This window comes from Sturnus vulgaris, chromosome 18, assembly GCF_052056855.1.
Source record: "Sturnus vulgaris isolate bStuVul1 chromosome 18, bStuVul1.hap1, whole genome shotgun sequence".
NCBI lineage: Eukaryota > Metazoa > Chordata > Aves > Passeriformes > Sturnidae > Sturnus > Sturnus vulgaris.
The window spans coordinates 11,571,387-11,596,027 of NC_142260.1; the positions used below are offsets into that span (position 1 = coordinate 11,571,387).

The 24,641-nt window shown below is 51.2% G+C and overlaps 1 protein-coding gene across 15 annotated transcripts; it reads left to right on the plus strand.

The window, feature by feature from the left end:
• Positions 1 to 2,079: 2,079 nt before the first annotated feature.
• PAX6 (paired box 6) lies at positions 2,080 to 23,919 on the plus strand. Of its 15 annotated transcripts, none has more exons than XM_088175762.1 (14): positions 4,664 to 4,874; positions 4,979 to 5,121; positions 8,517 to 8,593; positions 8,934 to 8,988; positions 11,684 to 11,814; positions 12,700 to 12,741; positions 12,835 to 12,849; positions 13,653 to 13,818; positions 18,070 to 18,228; positions 19,029 to 19,111; positions 19,385 to 19,535; positions 19,676 to 19,773; positions 21,793 to 21,943; positions 22,815 to 23,919. In XM_088175762.1, exons 4-14 carry the CDS (start codon positions 8,979 to 8,981, stop codon positions 22,898 to 22,900), a joined length of 1,092 nt encoding a protein of 363 aa, XP_088031888.1. In that variant the 5' UTR covers positions 4,664 to 4,874; positions 4,979 to 5,121; positions 8,517 to 8,593; positions 8,934 to 8,978; the 3' UTR covers positions 22,901 to 23,919. The 15 variants fall into 15 exon arrangements, with proteins under 15 accessions (XP_088031878.1, XP_088031877.1, XP_088031888.1 ...); XM_088175755.1 differs by having other exon boundaries at positions 4,665 to 4,874; positions 12,835 to 13,050; XM_088175753.1 differs by having other exon boundaries at positions 4,666 to 4,874; positions 12,835 to 13,050; positions 19,658 to 19,773.
• Positions 23,920 to 24,641: the final 722 nt, after the last annotated feature.

The following is a 24,641-nucleotide window of genomic DNA, read 5'->3' on the forward strand; positions in this document are numbered from 1 at the left end:
CTTCCTTTGCTTTCGTGGCTTTGGCAGCGCCGGCGGAACCATCTGCGTGGGGCTGCGAACGAGCCCTGATAAGCTCCGAATTACTGTGTAATTGAAAATATATTTTTGGGAAAGGCTGGTTTTACAAATATCAAGGGTGTAGGCTTTTGATCCTTTCTGCTGCCTGTGTTCTCCAGTTGCTAATAAAACTCGCATTGAGCTCCTTAGTGGCTTGATTAACAGGCAGATTAACTGTTACTGGGGTTTTGAACAGCTTGTCCCAATCAATAGCATTTAAAAAGCCCGTCAGGATGCGCTAAGCTTTCAACCCCCCCGTTCTTTTCTGAAGGCTTTTCGAGTGGGTCTGGTTGCATGACACTTTTCCCATATTTATTATCAAAGGCTTTCTCGTACGGAAAGATGTATGTTCGTCTTCCAGTTTCAGAGCGACTTCGGCAAGGTCCAGAAAGCCTTTTTTTAGCCTGCCGTGCCAAACTGTGCCTCGTGCAAAAGGCCAACATAAAAGAGGTTAAATCGATTCCAAACTTTTTGCAGATTGTTTATAAACTAGAAAAGCTCCACTTAACTCAGTGTCCTGCGCATTATAGGTTTCAAACACTGTCTCTACATATACAAATAGGCATTAAGTGTCCTGAAGGCAAAAGCATTGTAGTCTAAGACGTCAGGATTTGTGTATCTCTTCAGTTTCAGACCGAACTGGACAAGAGGACTTTAAGCATTTTTCTGGGTATTAAAAAAGGTAGTTTGCAGCCCAGATATTAATACAACGAGACGATACTGGAGTTTCTAACTCAGCACTTTCTGCTTTCAACACCTAACAAAATACGAAAGGGAAGCAAATGCTGCTGTTTAATACAAATCAATACCCAGGCACGAGATCATATTTAAAAAGTGAAAATAATTTTAATTAGGAGAAACAAACAAAAAGGCGCGTCTTGTCACGTATAATATGTACTTACCTTTGGTTTTTAAACCATTTTTATATTATGCCCATTTTTTTTCTTTTTGTTTGGAACAGTTAAGAAAAAAAAAAAAAAAAGAAGTGGAGAGAGGGAAAAAAAACAAAACAAACCAGAATCAGAGAAATGCTAGTTACATTAATCCTGTGCGGATTTAAAGCAGAAATCTTCAAAGAGTGCCTAAGACCATGCCGAGAGCCAGGCCGGGGCTGCGGGATCCCACGGCCGCGGGGTCCCACGGGCAGCCCTCGCCCCGGAAAAGGGGAAAAGAGGAAAAGGGGGGCGGACTGCGCCTGCAGGAGGGCAGGGCTTTGGGACGAGGGGAACGCCGAGCACCTCACAGTGCTGCTGCTCTTCTCCTCAATTACAAAGGCGAGCGGAGACATTTTAAAAGTGGAAAATTCACTTTCAAAAAAAGAAAAAAGAAAAAAGAAAGAAAAGGAAAGATAGCAAGAAAAGGGGGGGGGGGGGCGGGGGGGGGAAGAGAAAGAAAAGGAGGAAAAGAACAAAAAGAAGGAAAAGGAAAACCAGGCCGGCCGGGCAGGGAGGGAGAGCGGCAATCTGCTAGATGGAAAAAGAAAAAGCACAGCGTTTCCTCGGGAGGTATCCAGGCACGGCAATCCCGGCAGGTCCAGCTGCCCGCGGCGGGGCCGGGCCCGGGCGGTGCGCGGGGGCAGGACGCGGGGAGCGGGGCAGGTCCCGGTGCCGGTGCCGGTCCCGCACGGCCCCTGCGCTGCGGGCGGAGGTAAAATGGCGGCGCGGAGCCGCGCCGGACCCGTGGGGCTCCGCGCCGGGACAGCCCCGGCCCGGCCCGGCCCGGCCCGGAGGGACGAGACGGGTGGGGGGCCCGGGCCGCAGCCCCGCTCCCACGCCCGGCCCGGCCCGGCCCGGCCCGGCCCGCTGCTCTTTCTTCCTCCCAACTTTGGCTCGGGGCTCCCGCTCCAGCGGCGCCCCCCCGCACCCCGCCGTGACGTCACCGCTTCACCCCTGCCCTCCCCTCCCCGCACAGGGAGGGCTTCTTCTTCTTCTCTTTTTTTTTTTTTTTTTTTTTTTTTTTTGGCTAGGTGGGGGCGTTAAAAGTTTTTTTGGGGGGAGGGAACACAAAGCCCTCGGCGCCCGAGGGGAAAATAGCAACAAGATTACGGCTGCTTTATTCTGGAGAGGAGGCGTAAGAAGGTGCTAATCCAAGGGATGGCTAATTGAGAGCTTGTAAAAATGATATTTGCCTGCAATTTCGGACAAAGTGGTTTTTCTCTTTTCCCCGTTTAACGCCCTGTGGACAAGAGTAAAAAAAAAAAATCGCTCATTTGCTGTAGAGGGAGTGCAACAGGGGAAAAAAACCCTACGACAACAACAAAAAGAGCAGGATAAAAAAAAATCAAAAGCCACGGACTCGACTGACTTCACTCCAGAAAAAGGACTAGATTCCAGCTTTTAAAATCCCTTTGGATCCTCCGACATTGGTGCGAGTTTACGAATCGCAGCCTCTTTCTCTCGCCCGCAGGATGCGTGCGGCGGGACGCCCGGCCTCGGCCAGCGGCAACTAGGAGGGGACCGGCTGCTCGGCGGGACGGCTCGCCGGGACTCACCCACCCTGGAGGGCAGGCACGGCACACAGGTTCGTACTTCATTTTGGACTTTGTTCCTCTTCTCTTTTGCCGCTCGGAAAATTTTTCTCGGCGCCCCCGGAATGATGGCTGGCCACGGGCAGGTTAACTCAGTGGCAGATGTTACTTTGGAAAGTTTTGGGGAAGAGGAGAGGAGCTGAGCGCGGGGAGCAGGGAGCTGTCGGATGAGGGAGGTCCTTGCCCGAGCCCCTGGTGCTGGCAGAGCCTCTCTTGGGGTGCCGGGCTGCCCTTACCTTCAGGGGGTTCCCATCACACTCAAACGCTCCTGTGCGTCCATCGCGATATTCTGCTCCATTTCTATAAAAGCGCGTGACTCGGGGCAAAACTCGAAACAAAACAAGACCCGCAGGCTGATCTAGGCCTGACCAAGGCGGCAGAGCCCCTGGCTGCTGCAGGTGGGGTCGGCCGGACCGCGGGGCCGGATCGCAGCCGCTCTCCCTTCCCCGCATCCTCCCAGGAAAGGCTTTGCTTGGGCCGCTCCCGAGCGGGAGGAAGGGCCGGGGGGAGGCTGCCCACCTCAGCCCCTGCCTCCCGGGCCTCCCCAGCGGGCCGGAGCGGGGTGGTCACCGCGGCACCCCGGCCTCGGGGGAAGGGTAGGGAAGGGAGCGGCGGAGGGACAGGCAGCAGTCTCTTAAGAGCCCATTTTGTGCTATTAGGAAGCGGTGGCAGCTTCTCGGCGGGACAGGGGATGACAGTGCATGACGGCCGAGCAGCCCATTATCCCGCTCCCATTGAGGCGCCCTTTCACTCACATGCAAACTCCTTGGCAGAGTCGTTTGTCTCCTCATTGTACTTTATTTAAGAATGCAATGGTTGTCAGGGCTCTTATTCAATTTCAAGATACTTTATTGATGAGCTTTGACTTTTAGCACTTTTCACATGTCAAGAGAAGTCAAGTGTATGCGGCTACGACTTCATTTTATGCTTTGCGCGTTCATACTCTCCACTTTCCGCGGTGGCTCTTGGAATTTCTTTTCCCTGTCTCTTCTCCTTCTTCCCTTTCTTTTCCCCAAGCCTTTTTTTTTTTTTTTTTTAATTGTTTTTCCCGATGCAGACCCACCCCCCCTTTCCCCTCCCCCCGGACCACTCGCCATAACCGATTGGGACACCCTGAGCTCGGGCTGGTGCTCCCAGTGTAACCTTAAATGCATGCGCTGAGGGGTTGCTTTAGAGTTTACTGAGGTGTGTCTTAATAGTCCGGCATTCAACAAATGTACTTGTGGTGTGTGGTCAGAGCAGCAAAGTCATTTACTTACTTTCCCCCTTGAGTTTCTGGCAGCCAGTAAAGGGGGTCCCTTGCAAAAGGAGAGGGAAGGAGGGGGGAGCCTCTTCGGACGGGCACAAAGCGGCAGCACTGCCCAGCGCCCGGGTCTGTCCTTCTCCAACTCCTCCGTGAGATCTTTAAAAAAAAAAAAAAAAAAAAATCAGTCCGGCAGCCTTTAGTCAACAAATGGCACGTGGGAGAAGTTGGTGAGTGTTTGGTAAAGGACTCTTCAGGGCCTTTCACAAGAGCCCTCAATACACAAAGTAAATGGTGTATTTGCTCTGCTCTTTCTCGGCCGGCCAGAGCCTCCCGCTCCCAGCGCCGGGAGCGGGGAAGGGGGACTGCGGCCTCGGGGAGCTCCGGGACGATTCACCGCTGACAAAGCGCCTGTCTCCCAAATATTTATGTCTTTACCATTTGAATGTTATTTTCCCCTTATCTCCATTGTCGGACTGGAGCGAACTGTTTAAATGCAAATCGATCTCGCCCCCCCCAGCCACCCACCCACCTCCCCCGCCGCCTCCTCCGCCATCACCACCGCCACCGCGGTCCCCTCCCCCAGCCCGACCTGAGGACGCGGCTGTCCCCGGGCCCGGCGGGGCCGAGCGGGGCCGGCGGCGCGGAGCGGGCCCGGCGGAGCGGAGCGGGATCGGCGCGGGCTGCGGGCGGCGGCGGCGGCGCCGGGCCCTGCGCATTCATATTCAAACGCCTGGGCCAATTGGGCCGGGGCGGGCGGCGGCGGCCAATGGGCGGCGGGGAGGCGCTGGCGGCGCTTTGCATACGGCGATATTCGGCTGGGAGCGGGCGGCGTTTGCACCGTGCCGAGTGATTAGTGGGTTTGAACCGCCGGCCCCGGCTCCGCCGCATTTCCCGCTCGGGTCCGGGCGCAGGGAGGAAGTGTTTTGCTGGAAGATGATGACAGAGGTCAGGCTTCACTAATGGGCCAGTGAAGAGCAGTGGAGGCGAGGCAGAGACCAAGGCACACACACATTAATACACTTGAACCATCACCAATCAGCATAGGTGTGCTCTGACTCTCTCTCCCCACTTCACTCACACACTCTTTTATCTCTCGCTCTCCAGTCACTGACAGCCCATTTTATTGTCAATCTCTGTCTCCTTCCCAGGAATTCAAGATCACACAACCAGCAGCTTCAGTGGAGAAAAACTATTTTGCTGGCAACTCTTTTTAAAGCACCATCATTTCAAATCAGTGCGCTCTTAAACTATTGACAGGAGCTTTGACAACAAGACAGGATGCCTCATAAAGGTGAGTCTGTTCATTTATTCTCCCAACTTCTTCCCTCCTGGCATTTTAATATTTAGGCAGGGCTCTCTCTCTCTCTCTCACCCCTCCTCTCTCCCTCTCCCCCTCTCTCTCATATTCCCATTTGCATTCCGAAGAGCTTCCCAGGGAACTTTCCAGCCCAGGAGCTCACAAACTTTCTGCCTTTCACATAAGCCCGTGTCCTCTGGAAAAGCTAAAGCATCTGACTCGGAAACCAGTGCCAACACCAGCAGCAGTAATTCCCACGCAGCCTTTGCTGGTCAGGGAAAGCACAAGTGCCGGTGTCTGCGGTGCCGGTGCTGCCGGTATCGGGCTCGTAGGGGCGGCGGGACCCGAGCTGGGCTCCGGCCCCACGCCACGCCGCGTGGGAGGGAAAGAGGGAGGGAAGCGGCGCCTCGTTGCCCCCGGGGCGGCCCCGTCCCCGACTTCTGCTTTGTGTTCTGCAGTCTGGGTTAGGGAAGGCTCACTCCTGATGGTAGAGAGAAAACAGAGGGCGAACGGCCGGGAGAGTTGCGTGGGGAAAAAAAAATAATAAAAATAACCCATATCCTAGGCCAAGTCAGCTCCCAGGCGCGGTACAGGCGGGGAGCTGAGCGGAGCTGAAGGGCTGTCAGCTTTAATCAGCCACCCGAGGATCTTCCCAACTTGTCCCTAGTGCCGGCAACTTTGCCAGCTCCGGCGCGGGAGAAGCGCCGGGGGCGCGGAGCAGCCCGCACCGAGCACGGCCGGCCCCGCCGGGCGCCCCGTCCCTGCTCGGCACCGGGGCTCGCCCTGCTCCCGCTTTGGGGAATTTTTTTACTCCTTTTTTAAATCGACATGCTTTATTATTTTTTTTTAAATTTAAAAACCCTTACCATCTCTTATTTCTACAAGAGAAATACCATTTTATCCACCTATGCGATCTCTCACTACAGCAGAGCTTTTTTTTTAATTTTTAAGAAGTTGTAAACTCTTCGCCATGCAAGAAAAAAAATTTGCTCCAGCGAAGCGCAACAATAAACTTGATTCCTTTTTCCCCTAGCAAGTGCAATTGCAAAAAGAAAATCTGGGTTTGAATTTAACCTTGTAATGCTTTGCACGGAGGGGTTACATGGGCGCGCAGACCAGGAATAATTTCTGGAAAGTTTAAAAACAAACTTTTTCAAATCATTCAATGTACCTCGCAGAGGCTGTTTTGGAAAACGACAACAACATACTAGAGAAGAAAAGTGACTGCATCTTCTCCATCTTAGGGGCATAAAATAATAAAAGTGGCCCTTGACAATAAATGTTTATAGCTACTGACCTTCACCAACAACTCATCGCTAACCGATTCGTTTTTATCTTTTTCGCGTTTGCCCCGGGAACGCGAAACTTTGCCCTAAACGTCTAATGACGGTTTCACCGGGAGAGGGGGAAAAAATGCTCTCTGCCACGAGATTATATGAAGATTTCGAGATTAAAAACCAGGTTGCAGATTAGGCCCGGCCTATTTGGGCACTGCAAATTGCATCCCAGTTGTCGGAGGGAGCCGGCTGCGTCCCGGGGGTGCCGGGAGTGCTGCGGGGCACGGCAGGAGAAAGAGATTTCGCGCTCGGGTTGCGGGGCCTGGCCGGGGCTGCCGGGCCGCTGGCTGGAGGCGGTGGCGAATTGCTGAGCAGACACGCAGCTCCTTGCCCCACGCCTCCTCTTACCTTGCTGAAGACCTTGGTTACCCTCGCCCTCTATTGTAAACCGCTTTCGGCTGTGTTTGGGTTTGTTTTGTTTCGCGGCTTTTTATTTTTTTTCCCCCCTCTTTCTCCCCCCCCCCCCCCCCCCTTTTTCTTTTAAACCCCCTCAGTGTCATTTCTGAGGTTCGTGCTGGCAGGGCTGAGAGCTGGAAGTTTGCTGGTGCCTTTTCGGATGGCTTCTTTCACCCTGTAGGCCCCGCGTTTATGATTTGTGCATGAAATATGGGAGGAAATTGTGTCTGGAGTGGTGGGTTTCCCGTTCGGTGTGTGTCTATGCAGACGTGTTCGGTGTATTAAAGGGATGACTTCACGTTCAGTTCAGCTGAAGGAGATATCACCACGTCTCCATTGAAGTACAGTGTAGCTTGCTCTGCTGCTAATCAGGTAGCTCTCCAAAGAGCAGTAAATATTTACCAGTTAAAGTCTTCACGCTGCGAGAAAGTACTTGTTTGATGTTTATTTTTATGGATTTAAGATTACTAAAAGCTACTTAATAAATTATACCATGGCTAGTCCTGAATGGGGAAACGTGCCTCTTTGATTTCTCCATCATATGCAGGAAGAGTAAAATTAATATTCATTATAGGCGCAAAAGAAAGAGAATGAGTATTTTTAGGCGAAAAAAAAGGGAGAGAAAATGAAGGCTGCGACTATTTCATTATTTTACCTCCTTTTTTTTTAGCAACCCCCTTGAATGGGCTCTTTATTGTAATTGTCCCTCCCCAATTGAGCCCCCCACTGAGCTGTTGTATCTTTTTACAACCCCTAACAACTCGCACCAGTAACACAATTACCGCCAGATATTTATAACGAGAAATTACTTTTCCATTTTCACCCGCGACGATTTCAAATAAATACATGGGGATGCATAAATAAATAAATAAGTGGGCCGGGGGGTGGCGGGGGGGGAAGAGGGAAGGAAGGGAGGGAAGGAAGGTGGCGAGAGGAGGAGAGAGGGAGTAGTGGAAGGAAGGAGGGAGGGAGCGAGCGAGGGAGCGGGGGGGTGTGGGGGGGGGGGGAAGGCGCTGGGGACTGTCCAGGCGCTGGGTCAAGGCAGGCACTAATGAAGGGAGAAGGGGCTTGTTTCTCTGCTCTTTGTAAGTTGGAGGGTTGTTGGTCCGTTGAGTTGGGAAGCTGCGCGGCCGGTTAAGGAGCCCGGGTTTCTGCACTCGGGGTTTGGGTAGAGGAGCAGAATGGAGGCCATTGTTCGCTTTCTGTAGGCTTTGTTTAACAGTTCTCACCCCCTCCTGTTCTTACTTTTTAAAGCAGTGAGGCGAGGTAGACAGCGTGTGTCACAGTACAGTGAAAAAGGGGAAGATCTAAAGACCAAAAAAGAAGTTAATCACAAGACGGGGAGTTTGGGGGAGAAAAAGTTGCTAGTGCCGCGCGGAAAGGGGGAAAAAAACCAAAACAAAACAAAAAAAACCCAACAACAACAAAAAACCAAACTCGAGGAAATACCCGGAGGTAAAAATGGAGCCCCGCTCCCAGCACGCAGGGCAGCCGGCGGAGGGTTCCCCCCACCATCCCCCCCGTCCCCGGTGCCCGCGCAGCCCCCGCGCAGCCCCCGCGCAGCGCTGCGCTCCCCCCGGGCCGCGTCCCGCCGCCCCGCACACCTTCCCGGCTCCGCTGCACACTTTTTAATGTACTTCTTCTGCTTTGTCCTAGAGGGAAGACTTTAACTAGTGACACGCAGATGTGCGAGTCCCTAAATTGTATGAGAGGACAGTCCACCCCGCTTTCAGGCAAGTTTAAAAACATGACTTCGGACTCTCTTTGTGATTGTTGTCGCTCCACTTAATACACCACCTCAGCGAAGAGCACTAACGACGAGGCAATACGCCACCTGCATGCAATTAAAATGAGAAACCACTTGGCGGGCTTCTTTTCTTAATTTTTTTCCCCTTCGAGTTAGGGATACATATGAACATTTTTGCCTTGAGGTATTATAAAGCCCCCAAATCCTTAAACGAATCGGGGGAAGATGCCTAAGGATAACAAAGTTAGCCGGTGAGATATTAGCCTCTCTGCAGCTTAACTGTGTGCACTGCCTCCCCTGATTAACGCCTATTTTGTCACTGATAGACTGCTATAGGCGACCCCCGCGGGATACTGCTCTATCAGCCCAACATGCAGAACAGTAAGTGACTCCGCGCCCCTTGGCGGGCCGGCAGAGCGGGGCGGAGGGCTCAGGCCGGGCCGGGGAGGGAGGCGGCTCCGCGGGGAGCAGGGGCCGGGAGCGCCCGCCCGCCCCGTCGGGGCGCGGGCACCTCCGAGGGCGGCGGGGAAGGGGCCGAGAGCGCTGCCACGGCTCTGGGGACACTGGGCCAGGCCCGCTTCGTGGCCCAGGACCCGGCTGCGTGCCTACCTTCTCTGCGGTGGGAGCTGGACAGGAAAAAGCCGCTACGTGTTACGTGCAGCTTCTCGCCACCTTCTGGGTTTATTGGATTCCCGATTCTAATGACTCTGTGGATTATTAATTTTTTGAGGGGGCCTTTTTGTGTTGTTGTTGGGGTTGCTGTTGTTGTTTAAGACCTCGTGGATAGGCCTCAGAGGCGAGAGCGCTGGCACAGGGCGGGAGCGCACCGAGACCGAGTCGGGTGTGGTGGCCGAGGAGAAGTGGCCTCTCTTTGCGCCCCGGGGAAAGGGGCTGCTCGGAGCTCGGAGGGGCTGGGAGTGAGGTCCCAGCCAGTCCGGAGTAGGCCGCATCTCCTCGGGAAGCGGATCTTCCGCAGGGTGGGCTCCCCACACCGCGGGCCCCCTTACCCTGCGCGTGTAGCAGCTGCGCGGCCCTTGCGCGGAGCCGTCGGCCCCCACCCCAGTGCTCCTGTGGAACCTGACAGGGGATGCGCGGCTCCGGGACCCCTGCATCATCCCACCGCTAAACCCATTAATAAGTTGTCCCCCCGTGCGAGAAGCATCCGGAAAAGCAGGGGTTTTAGGGACTTCTCAGATATCCCTTGCGTGAAGCGCTTTTTGCCTTTTTTTTTTTTCTTTCTTATTTTTTCTCTCTTTTTTTTTTTTTTTTTTTTTTTTTTTTTTTTTTGGTGGATTTTTGGTTTTTTTATTTGGTTTGTTTTGATGGCACTTTGTGGAGGTTTTGTCCTTTTATCTTCCGGGGCCGCTGCGTGCGTGTCCGCGCGATGTATTTTCATTTATCCCGAGCAAAAACTGAGCCTCGGCAGCCCGGGAAGGGTTTTACCTGCGCCTCGCAAGGACGGCGGCCGCTGCCCTTGGCCGTGGCGTGCCGAGGGTTTATGGTAATGGGGGATGCCTTCACTCGGCCGTTTGGGATCGCCACTGCAAAACGCAGAAAAGATATCATTCGGGTGAAGCCTTTATTTTGTTTAAAGGTCGCGGCGGGCTCTTCAGGCTTTGTGTTAATAACTCCTGGGTGTATATGGTGCAGAGCATCCAAATTGACACCATATGTTTTCCTATTAGATGACTAGCAATAGAATACAAGGCGCATAATCATTGCCACTGGGCGAGATCTACACCGCTCTCCAGGGAAATTATATAATGATTAAGGCTTAACCTTTTAAGTGAAACTTTGATTTTGCTTTCCCCGCTGCCATTTTTTATGTCGGCGAGGGTCCCCCCGCACACATTCGCGGGGACGAGGGCACCGCTGGCTGAGGAGCGGGGGGGAGCAGCCGCGGGACTGCGCCCCGGGCCGCGCACCGCAGCCCGGAGCCGGCCCGCCCGCCGGGGCGCAGCCCGCAGCCCCCCGGGGCGCAGGCGGGGAGGGACGCGGGGCTCCTCTCCTCCTCTCCCCGCGGTGGGAAGCGCAGGTCGCAGCTCCGGCCGCGTTGCTGGGCCGGGGCGGCAAATTCCCCAGCCCCGATGTCACTTCGAATCCATTGCGCGGGGAGCGCGCCCCCTCGGTGTGTCCGCGCAGAGCCCCCGGCTACCGCAAACCGCAGCCTCCCTCGGAGGGAGAGCGAGTAGAGTTCAATCTAGTCTGAGTGATATCCAAATGCGGACAGAAAGGGTCGTTTTATCATGCTACTATTTGTCGTGACGATGCAATTTTCAAAAGCAGAGTACTGTCATAAAGTGACACGCCTGCCACAAGTGCTCCAACTGATCTTTTCAATTAGCCTTCCATGCATGATCCGGGGCGACTTCCGCCTATTTCCAGAAATTAAGCTCAAACTTGACGTGCAGCTAGTTTTATTTTAAAGACAAATGTCAGAGAGGCTCATCATATTTTCCCCCTCTTCTATATTTGGAGCTTATTTATTGCTAAGAAGCCTGGGCTCTTGGAGTCAATTTATCAGGAGGCTCCAAAGAGAGGAGAGCGGAGAGCGCGTAGAGCAGAGCTTCTCCAGGGAGACCCTCCAAAGCCTGGAGCTTCAGGTTGGGCACTGGCGAGGCAGCCTCTCGCTTTGCTTTTGGCGAAGCGAGCTGCGACTGTGCGGATGCAAGCAGGCTCGCTTGGGCTTGGGCTTTTATTTTTTTTTTTTTTTTCGGCGGGGAGGAGATTAAAAAAAAAAAAAAAAGAAAAAAGGCAAAGCAAAGGAGCAACCCAAGGCGATCCGGCCAGGAATATTCTGGGCTTTTGGGGTTGGGTTTCGGGGTTTGTGGCTACCGCGGGTTTCGCAGACGGGGAGCGCGCCGTGGACGCATTTTCGGAGCCGCGGTGGCTCCCGGGGAGCAGAGGGCGAGGATGGCGGCGGGGCCGGGGCCGGAGCCGGGTGGGGAGCGGTCGGCCCAGGTCGGGCGGAGCGGAGCGGCGGTGCTGGCGGGGCGGAGGGCAGCGCTGCGCTCGGGGCTCGGCGGGGGCCGGGCGGGAGCGGAGGGTGCTATGGTGGGCGCTGTGCTTCCCGCAGGTCACAGCGGCGTGAACCAGCTCGGCGGGGTGTTCGTCAACGGGAGGCCGCTGCCCGACTCCACGCGGCAGAAGATCGTGGAACTCGCTCACAGCGGCGCCCGGCCCTGCGACATCTCCCGGATCCTGCAGGTGAAGGCGGCGGCGTCCCCCGTCCTCCCACCGCTCCGTCCGCTCCGCTCCAGCGCCGCTGTGTCACCGCCGGGCGCTAATGCGACCCCCCCACACCCACCCACCACCACCACCCGCCTTCCAGCCTAATAAAACGATCCATCTGCTCGATTGTTGCTGCAAATAGACCTTTCGATGCGTATATATATCTATATATGCCTTTTCAAATATTTAAATTTTTACTTTTCGTTCCCCCTTATTTCCGTCCGATGATAAGCTGCACTGGCGTTACAGTTAGTTTGCTGTAATAAACTGAATTTTACGGGCCGGCATAATTTCAGTTTCCTCTCCTTCCCTCCTTACCTCCCGTATTTACTTATGATTTTGTGATATCTGTATGCATTTAGCGTGGCTTACTGATTTTAAAAATTTTTACCTTGTTTTTTTCTTCCAAAAAGCAAAACAATATCTAAAAAAAAAAACAAAAAAAAAAACGAGAAAAAGAGAGAGAGAGAGAAAGACCCCCCCTTGAAGCCACGCTGTTTTAGCCCGGAGTCTGTCCTTATGGACATTCACGCAATCTGGCACAGTTTAGGGGTATTTTGTAAATGTAGGTTTTGAAAACCCTTCACTCACCCCTTCCCCGCAAGTCCTTTGGCTAAGAGCAGTGAGAAGGATGGAGACTAGTCTAGTTTACCTATTGTTCGCACTTAAGACGTATTTTAACATTGATACTAAGAGAATTACGTTTTGACCAGATGATTTTTTTTTTCCTTCCAAATGTTTTTAAAGTATCACTTTTGTTGAGGGTAGGGCCACGAATGTAATTTTTTTTTTAAGAAAAAAAAAAAAAAAGACTCTCTAAGTAAGTTCTCATACCATTTAAGGTATATTTTTGTGTTATAGACCCATGCAGATGCAAAAGTCCAAGTGCTGGACAATCAAAACGTAAGCTTGTCATTGTTTAATGCATACTTAAACAATTTTATTTTTGTCTTGAAATTATTAATAATGTGATTTTCTGTCCACTTCCCTATCCAGGTGTCGAATGGATGTGTGAGTAAAATTTTGGGCAGGTATTACGAAACTGGCTCCATCAGACCCAGGGCAATCGGAGGTAGTAAACCGAGAGTAGCGACTCCAGAAGTTGTAAGCAAAATAGCGCAGTATAAACGAGAGTGCCCCTCCATCTTTGCGTGGGAGATTCGAGACAGATTACTATCAGAGGGGGTCTGTACCAACGATAATATACCCAGTGTAAGTTCATGAAAAAAACCTTCCTGTGTGCCGTGTACAATGCTGGGTAGCCGTAGCGAGCTTCTGCTTCCTTTGTTTTGGTATCAGAAGAGAGGATAGCAGGTTCACATCATTTGCATGTGGCAGGGTCAGACGCATTTTTTTCATACAGAATCTGACAAATGCCTTTAAGGAGGGAAAAAAAAAATAAAAAACAATATGCGGGTGACCCCTGCGCCTGGCGCCTCAGGACTGCAAGCATCAGTCGAAGCCATCACTCTGGTGTTGCAGGGTTGGGTTTGGGGCTTTTTATTTTTTTTTGCTTTGCCTTTTTTCCCCTTTTTTCTTTCTTTCTTTTTTTTTTTTTTTTTTTTTTTTTTTGTTTGTTTCCCCCCTCCCCCGTGGTTTGTTTGTTTGTTTGCACCACCACCACCACCAGCAGTGAGCGAGTCGGGGACTCGGCGGTGCGGGGCGGCCGCAGCGCGCAGCCGGCGCTCAGGGAAGCCTTGACTTGCGCCCAGGTCGAGCCGCCCGCTGCGCACAGGGACGCGGGGGATGCGCGGGTGGCTGGCGGGGAGCGCGCTACCGCACTACCATTGCCTTTCCTGTCCTTTGCCTTCCAGGTGTCGTCGATAAACAGAGTCCTACGCAACCTGGCTAGCGAAAAGCAACAGATGGGTGCCGACGGGATGTACGACAAGCTAAGGATGCTGAACGGGCAGACGGGGACCTGGGGCACCCGACCCGGCTGGTATCCCGGCACCTCGGTACCCGGGCAGCCCACGCAAGGTAAGGACAACCCGGCCGCCGCTGCCCAGCCCGGGGCGGCCCGGATCGGCTCGGTTCGGCCTCGCCCGGTGGAGGTGGCTCTGACGCGGGTCCACCTTGTGCCCTGCCCGGCCGCAGGGCTGAGGGTGGCGGGCGTTCGTGCCGCCGCCTCCCAGGGCGGCTGCGGGCAGGTGGGCGAGGGGCCGGCGGCACGGGGGGCGTCCAGCCCCGGCCCGGGCCCGGCGGTGGGCAGGGGAGCCCAGCAGCATCCGCTGCCAAAGCCGCGTCCGCCGAGCCGCGGGGCCGGCAGCGGGGCGGGACCCGGGGCTGAGCCTTAACCTTGCCCGTCGCCCGGTAATTAGGGCTCCCTAAGGCGCCCTGCACGGGCCGCCTGCCCGCGCCGGGGTCTCTCCCCAAAGCCGGGGCGATCGGTAACTATCTCCGTAGGGCTGATTATTATTCCTCCTCAATGGACTCGAAACAACTTTGTAAATATAGGAAACTGTTTATCCTGAAGATTAATAGGTATTTGTTGTAGGAATGACAAGGGGATAATATGAAGGATAATGGGATGTTACGTTACATACTTAAGATGGTTAATGGCTTCTTTTTGAATGCGGGCTCTGTTGAGGCTCGGCTCTCTCTGGCTCTGGTCATTCCTTTAGAAGAGGTGTCTATATACAACAACCTGCTTTTTGTTTTCACCCCGCAAGGAAAAAAATCGGTAACAGTGTGCGGAATATCTGGTACAAAGGATGTTTCTGTCACACGCAAGAATTTGTTATGGGAACAATTCTGTCGCTATGTAATTGCTCATTAGAGATCGTTTTGTTTCTCATTAAGGCGACATGAATAAGCGTCTAGTTGAAGGAGACAGCTGTAGAAATGTTCCACAGGAGACCTCTGGACACGATATGGCACCGCTTGCCAATTAGACATGTCAGTTTTAAGAGAAGAAAACAGTCTATGAAGGACACTAGAAAGATAGAGCGGAGCCCTCGCTTCCCCCCCACCCCCACTTTGGTGTTTTTTTGTTGTTTGGTTGTGGGGTTTTCTTTTTGCGTTTTGTTTTGCCCGACGTCCACCCCAGGAACCGGGGCGGCTCCTGCCGCCAGCCGCCCTCTCCTCGCCCGTACCTGGGGCGCCCTGGCCCGGCCGGGGTGTGCCGGCGGGTCCCGGTGCCCGGTGCCCTTCCCTCGCTGCCCCGAGCCCGAGAGGCGAAGCGCGGAGCGGCGCTGGCGCAAGGCAGGGCACCCACCGCCCGGGCGTGCTTTTGGTTTTTTTTTTTTTTTTTTTTTTTTTTCCTTAGGAAAGGTATGAAATAGAGGAATTGCGGGCGCCCCGGCGCAGAGCGGGGCTGGGAGGCGCAGCCCTTGCGCGGGTGCGGTGCGGGCGCACCTGGGGCCGGCGGCCCTTGGCCGCACCCGCGCTGCGGCGGAGCCGCCCGAGCCGGAGGCGGGGGCCGGGGGGGCCCGATGGCTCTTTGGGGGCCAGTGGTGGCCCTTTCCCGTGGCGCGGGGATGAGCGCAGGTTCCGCAGGGGAGCGCGGGCCCCGGGCAGGAGGGACCTCGGGAGCCGTGTCCCAAATCGCGGCCGAAATGAGGAGCGGGCAGGGCTGGCTCGGGCCGGGGGCGCGGGTGTGCGTGGGCAGCAGAGGCGAGGGGGAGGCAGGCAGGCACTTAAAACATCCGCATGGCAAAATTAAAATTAATAAAATGGATTTCCTCTGGAATATTCATGCTCCCTCTAATGTTTTTCCCTTGCAGGGGTATGTTACTGGATTTTAAGAGTCCATTACTCAAAAAGCATAAGGCGAGGTTAGGTCTCAGAGGGGTACAAATATGGTCTCAATCTGATAAACGCCATGCAGCAGTGAATAAAATAATGGATACATGAGGGCTGACAGAACAAAAAGAGACATCTCTATCCGGGAGAAATTCTCCAGTGATTTAGTGGTTTTAGGGATCACCGAGACACTGTTTCTTATCTTTTTTTCTCCCCTCCCTCTCTTATAAGACTAAAGCCTTCTATAGGATTTAGACACTTTCTCTTTCAACAGATGCTACAATGTTTTGATCCCGGCTCTATAGCTGAGAGGTGCTGCAATTGGTTTGCTATCTTTTTTTGCTTGTTTTCCGCCTCACTGATTAAGACACTAAGAAACTAAGGAATGATTTTATTTCCCAGCGTCTTTTTTTTTTTTTTTTTTTTTTTTTTTCCAGGAAACAAATCCTATACCCAGCGTCAGATGGTCTGGCTATAGGATAATAGGGACGGACATTCACTTGCTTTCTTACGGATTAGGTCTGGAAGGTGGAACAGCCCTATTGAGATCGCTTCTTTAAGGGGCTTTAAAAAAAAAAACAACAAAAAAACAAAACAACAACCAAAACCTAAAGAAAAAAAAAAAAAAAGAAAAAAGGGGTGTGTGTCTAAAAAGAAGATATCTTAATTGTCCAGGCGGAGGTTGGAAATGACCATAAGCGAGTTTAGGCGAAACTTTTAGTTGGCTGAAAGATTTAGGGGAGACGGAGCGGCAAAAAAGCGCGGCCTCAAAAGTTTGGAGTTCGGGGGTCAAGGAGGGCGCGGGGTTCGGCAGCGGCTCCCCGGCAGGTTCGGGGATCCCCGCCGGCTGCCCCGACCCCCTCCCCGTCCCCGTCCCCGGGCGCGGCCCGGGCGGACAGTGATGGATGAGGGCGGTGGCGGAGGTGAGCGCGGCCCCTCCGCGGGCGGGCGCGGCCCCCGGCGCTGCCACCCGCGCTTGGCAGGGCGCTGCCCCGGGCCCGGGCTTTGTGTGCCCTGAAAGGCGGCTCCCCCCGCCCCCCCGCTATTCACCCGCCGCCGGCCGCCTCAATGGGGCTGCGGCCGCCCATATGGTGACCACGGCCGCTGAATCCCTGTGTTTAAATGGAGGAGAAAGTTCGGGTTTTAAAACATTTCAAAGTGGTTGAAAGGGTCCCACCAGATCCTGTCACAATTCCCCCCGAGCTTTGAAGACCGGGGCCATTGTTCGCCGATTATAAATGATATTACTTTAAAGTTGATTTCCCACAATATTTAAAGGATGTCGCGGGAGTGTCGCTATTTATTTTTGGCGTAACTTTTCAAGGGAATTAGCATAAGTAGCCCATGCGTCCCTCGCCCCGGCTCCCTCTTTATGCGACATCAAAACGCCTCGAAAAATATGCTTTGAAAAGGAGAGGGAGAGCTCATTTAGGACAACGACTTCTCTGCCTCGCCAGCAGCCTCCGTCCCTCCGGCCCCGGCGGCCGGGGGTGCCCGCCGAGCCCCCCAGCACCAGCCGGCCCCGGGCCGCAGCCGCCTCCGCCCGAGCGCCTAGCACAATGAAACTTTCCCCTGTTTAATGACAGAAATTACATTAAAAGTGGTGGAAATGCCCTAATTAAAAATGTACCACTTAAATGATATGCCAAGCGCTCAGCTGCAGAACAGCGTATTTAGCTAGTTAGTGAACTCGCTACTATTTCTTTTAAAATTACATGTTAAAATTTTAAAAGAAATCTTACTTTTCTCTGGTGCAACACATTACAAAGAATGGACAGTCCTTTTATCTAAATATAAAATTCCATTTTCAGCAATTATAGCCTGTTCTTGGTGATGATATAATTACAGCTGTGCTCAGTAATAGGTGTCAAGGCAATGCACACTCATACAATAGTTGAATAAAACTGCAGAACAATGCAGGCACTTCTAAATTCACAACCTTTAAAATGAAATTGACTGTGCAGAATTCAAATAAAAACTGGATAAATATTTTTTTAAAAAGATTACAAGCTTGGTTTGGTTTCTTAATAGCATTTTCTGCAAACCTATCAACATCTAATTGATTAGATAGGAATTACTGATTATAGATAATCTGAAATACTGAACATCACTATTTTAAATATAGCAATAGGTAAATAAATGCGGCAGACAGAGGAGACTGCCATGGCACTCCAGCAGGGATTCAAGGAAAGAATCACTTTCAGGGGAAAGTATTTTTATGCAGGTTTTATTCCAGAGGGAAAACAAAATGAAATTAAGACCAGGTGATCATAATTCTTCATCTCCGATGTTTACATAAGGCTGGAAACTGAAATGTTTCTGTGTTACCCCTGCCATTAGCGCCGTGTTGCTTTGATACTCGAGACGTTTTTTTAAGGGAGGGTGTCAGCAAACATGGCTGAACTCGTTTCCAGTTGCGTTATTTCTCTGATAGGGATCTTCAGACAAGGGTACCTGCATTTCACTTTCCGACTCTCGGTTCCACAGATGGCTGTCCGCAACAGGAGGGAGGAGGGGAAAACACCAACTCCATCAGCTCTAATGGAGAAGATTCAGACGAGGCCCAAATGAGACTCCAGCTGAAAAGGAAGCTGCAGAGAAATAGGACATCCTTTACCCAAGAGCAAATCGAAGCCCTTGAGAAAGGTGAGTGACATTTTCCTATGGCTGAAGCAGGAGAGAAAAGCAAAATGTGCCCTGACTACAATGCCAGCTGAATGTAAGCATGGCATTCCTGTGCCTTATATATATGTATATATTTAAACTCTGTGGCTCCCTCCATGCTCTTTTATTCACGGGGTTCCAAATATTCATTGGTGGTTGTGGTGTGTCCTGAAAAGCTGTTAAAATGGTTTTCAAAGGCAAAGTGTTCAGGGCACAGATCACGCCACACACTGATGTTGCACCCTGGGCTTCTCCTGGGGGGATGACTCTCCTCCCGTCCGCTGTGCTGCATTGCTGGGGAGGTGAGGGCAGGCAGGGGGCTGGCAGAGCCCTCCGTGCCTGCCCCCACACTCACTCCCCATCCCCAGTGCTCCACTGCCCGGGGCTGGGAGCAGGTGCCCTTTTCCCTGGCCGGCCTGGGCGCACCTCGCCTCTGACCCTCTGCAGAGCTTTGTCCTTATTTTGTGCTGTTATTTAGCGACGTGCCATTTTGCTTCCTGCTGATGGGGTCAGAGCTGCCTTGGGGACCCCCTCGGTGGAGGCAGAAGCCCTCACTGCTTCTTGAAAGATGCAGCATTGCACCCAAGCCTGCCCATCCCCATAGCAATACTCCCCGGCAGGCAAGGCGTCCTCCTTCCTAACACACAGACAGAAAGCTCAGCTTTGCCTTTACAGTGATGCTTCCCAAGAGCATTTAGAGCACAGGCAGTGCAGGAACAGCTCTGATTTTACAGTCAGCCATATCAACTCTGCAACTAACACAAGAATATTTCCTTCTGCAGAATTTGAGAGGACCCATTATCCCGATGTGTTTGCAAGAGAGAGACTAGCTGCTAAAATAGACCTGCCTGAAGCAAGGATACAGGTACTGATTTGCTCTGCAATTATAGCTATTATTATTTTTTACTATTACTATTGTGATTTCATTACTCCTGTCTTCTCAAAGCATGGGGCGACCCACATTTATGATCAGGTATTTGCCCACATCCCTCTTTCAGGAAAATAGCAGCAGCTGGCTTTGCTTTCACCCGCTGCTTTGCTCCACTGCAAGCCATGGCCTTGAGCTACATAGTGGGGGAGGCCCCGTGCCTCTAGTCCTTGTAAGGTCACTCACGTCTCTCAAATGCTCTATTTCCAGGTGTGGTTTTCAAACAGAAGGGCCAAATGGAGAAGGGAAGAGAAGCTGAGGAACCAGCGAAGACAAGCCAGCAACACTCCCAGCCACATTCCCATCAGTAGTAGTTTCAGCACAAGCGTTTACCAGCCGATCCCACAACCAACCACCCCCGGTAATGCCACCCACTCACTCATGTCCGTCCATCCCCTGGGCAAAATGGGACTCTGAGGCTGTGCTGCCAGTTGTAACTGTGGTTAAACTAATGTGTTCATCTGTCTGTCTATTCTATTATAGTTTCCTCTTTCACATCAGGTTCCATGTTGGGCAGGACAGACACGGCGCTCACGAACACGTACAGCGCGCTGCCGCCCATGCCCAGTTTCACCATGGCCAACAACCTGCCTATGCAAGTAAGTGCAGTGCCACGCCAGGGCACGACATTCCCTACATTCCCTATGCACTCGGCGGCCCCGGGGCTGTGCAGGAGCGTGGGTGGGGACCCTTCCTTTGTGGGATGAGGGATTACAGACCCAAACCATGCTGCAGGCAAAGTGGCACCAAAAGGCTTCCTTGGCACCTGAAAAGATGCCCTGTTTGGGGGAATCAGGAGAGAAAGGGTACTGAAAGATGTGGTGCTCAACAAGCACTTTTCCTAGATTTTAAGAGAGAAAAGTCCTCAAATTTGCAAGGCAACAAATCTGGGATAAAAAACGCTGTTTGGAGGAAAAAAATGTGGTTAACCTCGCAGATACCATATTGTGGAAATTGCTGCCTGAATAAGCTGCTGGAGGGATCCGACCTTCTGGGTGTAGGTAACGTGGCAGCGGCACATTAGGAACACCTGAGAGAGGGAAGGATGTGATTAGCATCAGTGGTTATGCCAGCTAAGCCAGAATTGCAAGAGCTGTCAATCCTCATGCCTGAAAGCATTAGCTGATCACCAGCTGGGTTAGGAAGAAATCTATTCCTTTGGGGTCTGTTTCTATAGACCTTTCAGATGCAAAATTCCTCCTTTTTTAATGGTGGGGTTGGCCTAGGAAGGTGCTGGCCAATTACGGGAGTTTTACAGCTTTGTCTGAGGCACACAGCATTGACCACTGCTAGAGACAGGCGAGCAGATTAGAGAGCCTGACTCCTTCGCTGCGGCAATTACGATGTTACTAATTGCTGAACCAAAATTAACCAAATAAAGTTAGAGTCTTGCAAGTCTATGGAAAGACACGGTGTTGGCTAGGTCGCTGCTTCGTGACGCTGGAGGCTGGCGGCGCCGCTCCCGGCAGCGGGCTGGGAGCAGATGACAAAAGATCAAAAGGCTGATACAGGAGGGGACCCTTGGGAAAGCAGGAGGCCCCTGATTCACCACTGGGCACCTGGGCAGGGACACAGCACGTGTGAGCCGCTCTGGAAAACGCTGCCTGCGTGGCCACTGTGGCACGGCAGCCACGCAGTGTCGGGGAGGGAGACTGGGGGCCGAGCATCTCTCTGTGGGTGCACGGAGCAATTCCTTGCTGTCCCCAAGCACAGTGTGTGTGCTCAGCAAGTGAGGCTCTCAGTACTGCTGGAGATGGCGTGTGGCAGGGAGGTGCAGACAGGAAATTCGTGCAGACATGTCGGGTCTCGGGAGCTCGGGGTGGGAATTACTCATCCTGCTCCCCCACTGCCTCCCTGGGTCAAGGCTGCACTGGTCCCCACTCACTCAGCAGCCTGGAGCAGGAGAAGCCCCTGCTTGGTCCCTCTGTGGCACTGTGGCATCCCTCAGCCCCTGGCCCTAGCTGCTGTCCCCCCTGGCAAATTGGGGGTTTTGGAGTGGAGGTAAATGGAGAGGTCTGTTTTGGGATGTTGCTGGCACAGGTTTGGGGTGACTGTGGCTCTGATGGGGATCAATGCACATCTATGTATGGGTTTGGGAATTCCCCTTCAGAGCCTTGGGCCCTCCAACCCCACACATGGTCTGTGTGTATGTGCCCCATGCTGGCAGACACAGGACCAGCCTCTGCGCCTCAGTGGAGTAATTTTAGATACAGCACCAAGTGTGAGGTAAGATGCAGGGACAGCATCTTAGCTGTCTCTCCCTCTGGCTACAAATGGTAGGAGACATCTTCCTTTTGCATGGTTATAAATGAGGGCAGCACTCAGGCTTAGGGATGTAACAGCTCCATCAGCATCTGGATGTAGGGATTGTCTCACCAAGCATGTCTGAAAAAGTGCCAGTAACCATCCATGTTGGTTTTTAGACTAAAACCCTCCATGAAGGGCCTGCTTGGTTGGGCTCCTAAACAGGTCTTTGCATTGGGGTCCCTGAATTTGAAACTTGAAGCTCATTTTTTGCTGCTGCACGCTGCCTCTGGGGGCTGGCATGCCCATGCCCAAGGGTGTGATGCTGTCTTTACCTGCAGGGACACTTAACTCTCTGTGCTTTGCTCCCACAGCCCCCGGTACCCAGCCAGACCTCCTCCTACTCTTGCATGCTGCCCACCAGTCCATCGGTGAATGGACGGAGCTATGATACCTACACCCCTCCTCACATGCAGACACACATGAACAGCCAGCCCATGGGCACCTCTGGCACCACTTCCACAGGTGAGTGGCCCCGTGCTCCCCCAGCCTTCCTGACACTGTGCCTTCCTTGCTCCAGCCATCAGGCTTTGCACGTGTATTCGCTGTGAGAAGCCTCTTCCCATCACTGGGGGAGGTCTTTCTGTTGGGGTTAGTTGCTGCCATACCAGGCAGAAGATGAAAATGTATAAGCTTGCAAACTAGAGCAATAGTTCTGATTTTTAAGCTGCTTCTTGGAGGGCTAGATGGAAAGAAAGCTGATTAGCAGAGGTGATGTTGAAATAGCAGGACAGAGGCAAGCTCTTTAGTGAGCCCCCCATCCCTCAAAATCTTCCCTGTATAATTAAATTCTCAATCAGCATTTATTTCAGCATTAAATTTCAGGAGAGATATCTGCAGTGGTGAGGTTAAGTGTATGTGAAACTGTTTGCAGGTCTGGGCATATTTTTACCGTGTCTGTGTCAGACGTTATTTATTGCTAAAGATTTGAAGTTATCAAAGAAGCAGGGAACCTGTAGAAATATTAGCCCATGCATAAAAAAGGCAAATCAGGGTAAAAAAGGGCAAGTGTCAGCATAAACAGGAGCAAACCAGACACTTTTCAAAAGAATAGAACTGTTCAGTGTATTTTGGGCTGAATTCTCAACTGATACAAATCACCCTGGCATTTATCTCAAAGCATGAAAGTTTATTTATAACAACAAACAGTGAGATGTGCATAGTTTTTAAAATATATACACCCCTAACCCCTGGTTCCATAGGCTGGTAGATGGTGAGATTTCATGTTTACTGGAATACAAGCTTTTACAAGTTTCACAAATCTGTGAAACTGTAAAGCAAAAATTGTGCTATGTATAGAAAAACTAAAATATCCATTTTCCCCCTCAATTTTCAGGTCTCATTTCCCCTGGAGTGTCAGTTCCAGTTCAAGTTCCTGGCAGTGAACCTGATATGTCTCAATACTGGCCAAGATTACAGTAAAACATGTGTTAATTCCGTAAATGACTATATGGACAACAGTTGGATGTTCAGCAGTATTTTATAAAGGAAGAATGGCTGTCAGAGTACTTCTGTACTGCAACTGTGCCCTATGCTGTAACACATGGAAAAGACTTTCACATGGACCTTTGTACACTGAAGGCATTATATCAGTTGGAACAAATCTTCATTTTGGTATCCAAACTTTTATTCATTTTGGTGTATTATTTGTAAATGGGCATTTGTATGTTATAATGAAAAAAAAAAAAAGAACAATGTAGACTGGATGGATGTTTGATCTGTGTTGGTCATGAAGTTGTTTAAAAAAAAAAAGAAAAGGAAAAAAAAAAAAGAAGCCATGATCAACAAGCTTTGCCACGAATTTAAGAGTTTTATCAAGATATATCGAATACTTCTACCAATCTGTTCATAGATTATGGATTGACGTTCCAAGTTTGTATCATTCCATTGCATATAATTAAACCTGGAACAATACGCACTAGATTTATGTAAGAAAAATATCTGTTGGTATTTCCAAAGGTTGTTAACGGCTGAAGCTATGTGCAAACAGGGGTTAAGAGAGAGCTTCGATGAAGAAAAGAGTTTGATAGATAAAAGGTAGATTGTGTCTTCGATATAATCCAATTTGTTTTATGTCGAAATGTAAGTATTTGTCTTCCCTAGAAATCTCCCAGAATGATTTCTATAATAAAGTTAATTTCATTTATATTTGACAAGAATATTCTATAGATGTTTTATACACATTTTCATGCATCATACGTTTCTTTTTTGGTCGGCAAGAGTTAATTGTTCTTAGAAATAGTTGTACTACTGTTCACAGTCCAATCATCTTTGTGCATCTAGAATTCATTCCTAATCAATTAAAAGTGCTTGCAAGAGTTTTAAACTTAAGTGTTTTGAAGTTGTTCACAACTACATATCAAGATTAACCATTGTTGATTGTAAAAACCATGCCAAAGCCTTTGTATTTCCTTTATTATACTATTTTCTTTTTAACCTTATAGTGTGGTGTTGCAAATTTTGTTACTGTGCTAGGTTAATCTCATTAAGTTTTATTTTGATTTTATTTTCAGTTTTCAGTAAGGAGGGGTTCTTAAGGAACACTTTTATAGACTTTCAGCCCTTCCACTGGCCTGTAATTTGGGCTAACAAAAAGAAGAGAGCTTCACGTATCTAATTGCAGCAGAGAGCAGGAGGAGGTTGTTTATTTAGCTCGGGTTTCTGGGGATGCTCTAAACGAACTCCAGAATCCAGCAAAATTCCCAGAGGGCAGTTTGCACCGTGCCAGGCAGAGGTGGAGGCACGGAGCACGCCTGTGTCTGTCTGTCCCCATTGTACCTAAAGTACGTATGGACACACATCCACCCAGATATACATCCCCGACTTCTGAAAATTGTTTTTGTTAGGATGCTTAAAAGGGAAAAAAACAACCCAGCTGTGTTTTTAACAGGCTCTTTGGGAGAGTGAATGCCATCCCTTTATATTGCCACACAGCACAATCTTAGTGTAATTTTCCATTGAACTTGTAACCTGGTTAATACCTCAATGCGCTTTGTGTGAGGGTTGTTAGTGTGGGCGTGGGTGGAGAGCTGCATGTCAAGGAATAATGAGAGAAGACAAATCAACAGGCAACAACAATGCGAGCTGGGACTGGCTAGTGAAAGCTAAAGGCCTTTAGTCACTGGCAGGGAAATCTAAACATTCCCATATCTATGAAGCTGGC

Coding starts and splice junctions, on each gene's coding strand:
- PAX6 (XM_088175752.1), top strand. Junction 13,051..13,652: donor CCAACGATAATATACCCAGT/GTAAGTTCATGA, acceptor TTTGCCTTCCAG/GTGTCGTCGATAAACAGAGT. Junction 18,229..19,028: donor AATCGAAGCCCTTGAGAAAG/GTGAGTGACATT, acceptor TTCCTTCTGCAG/AATTTGAGAGGACCCATTAT.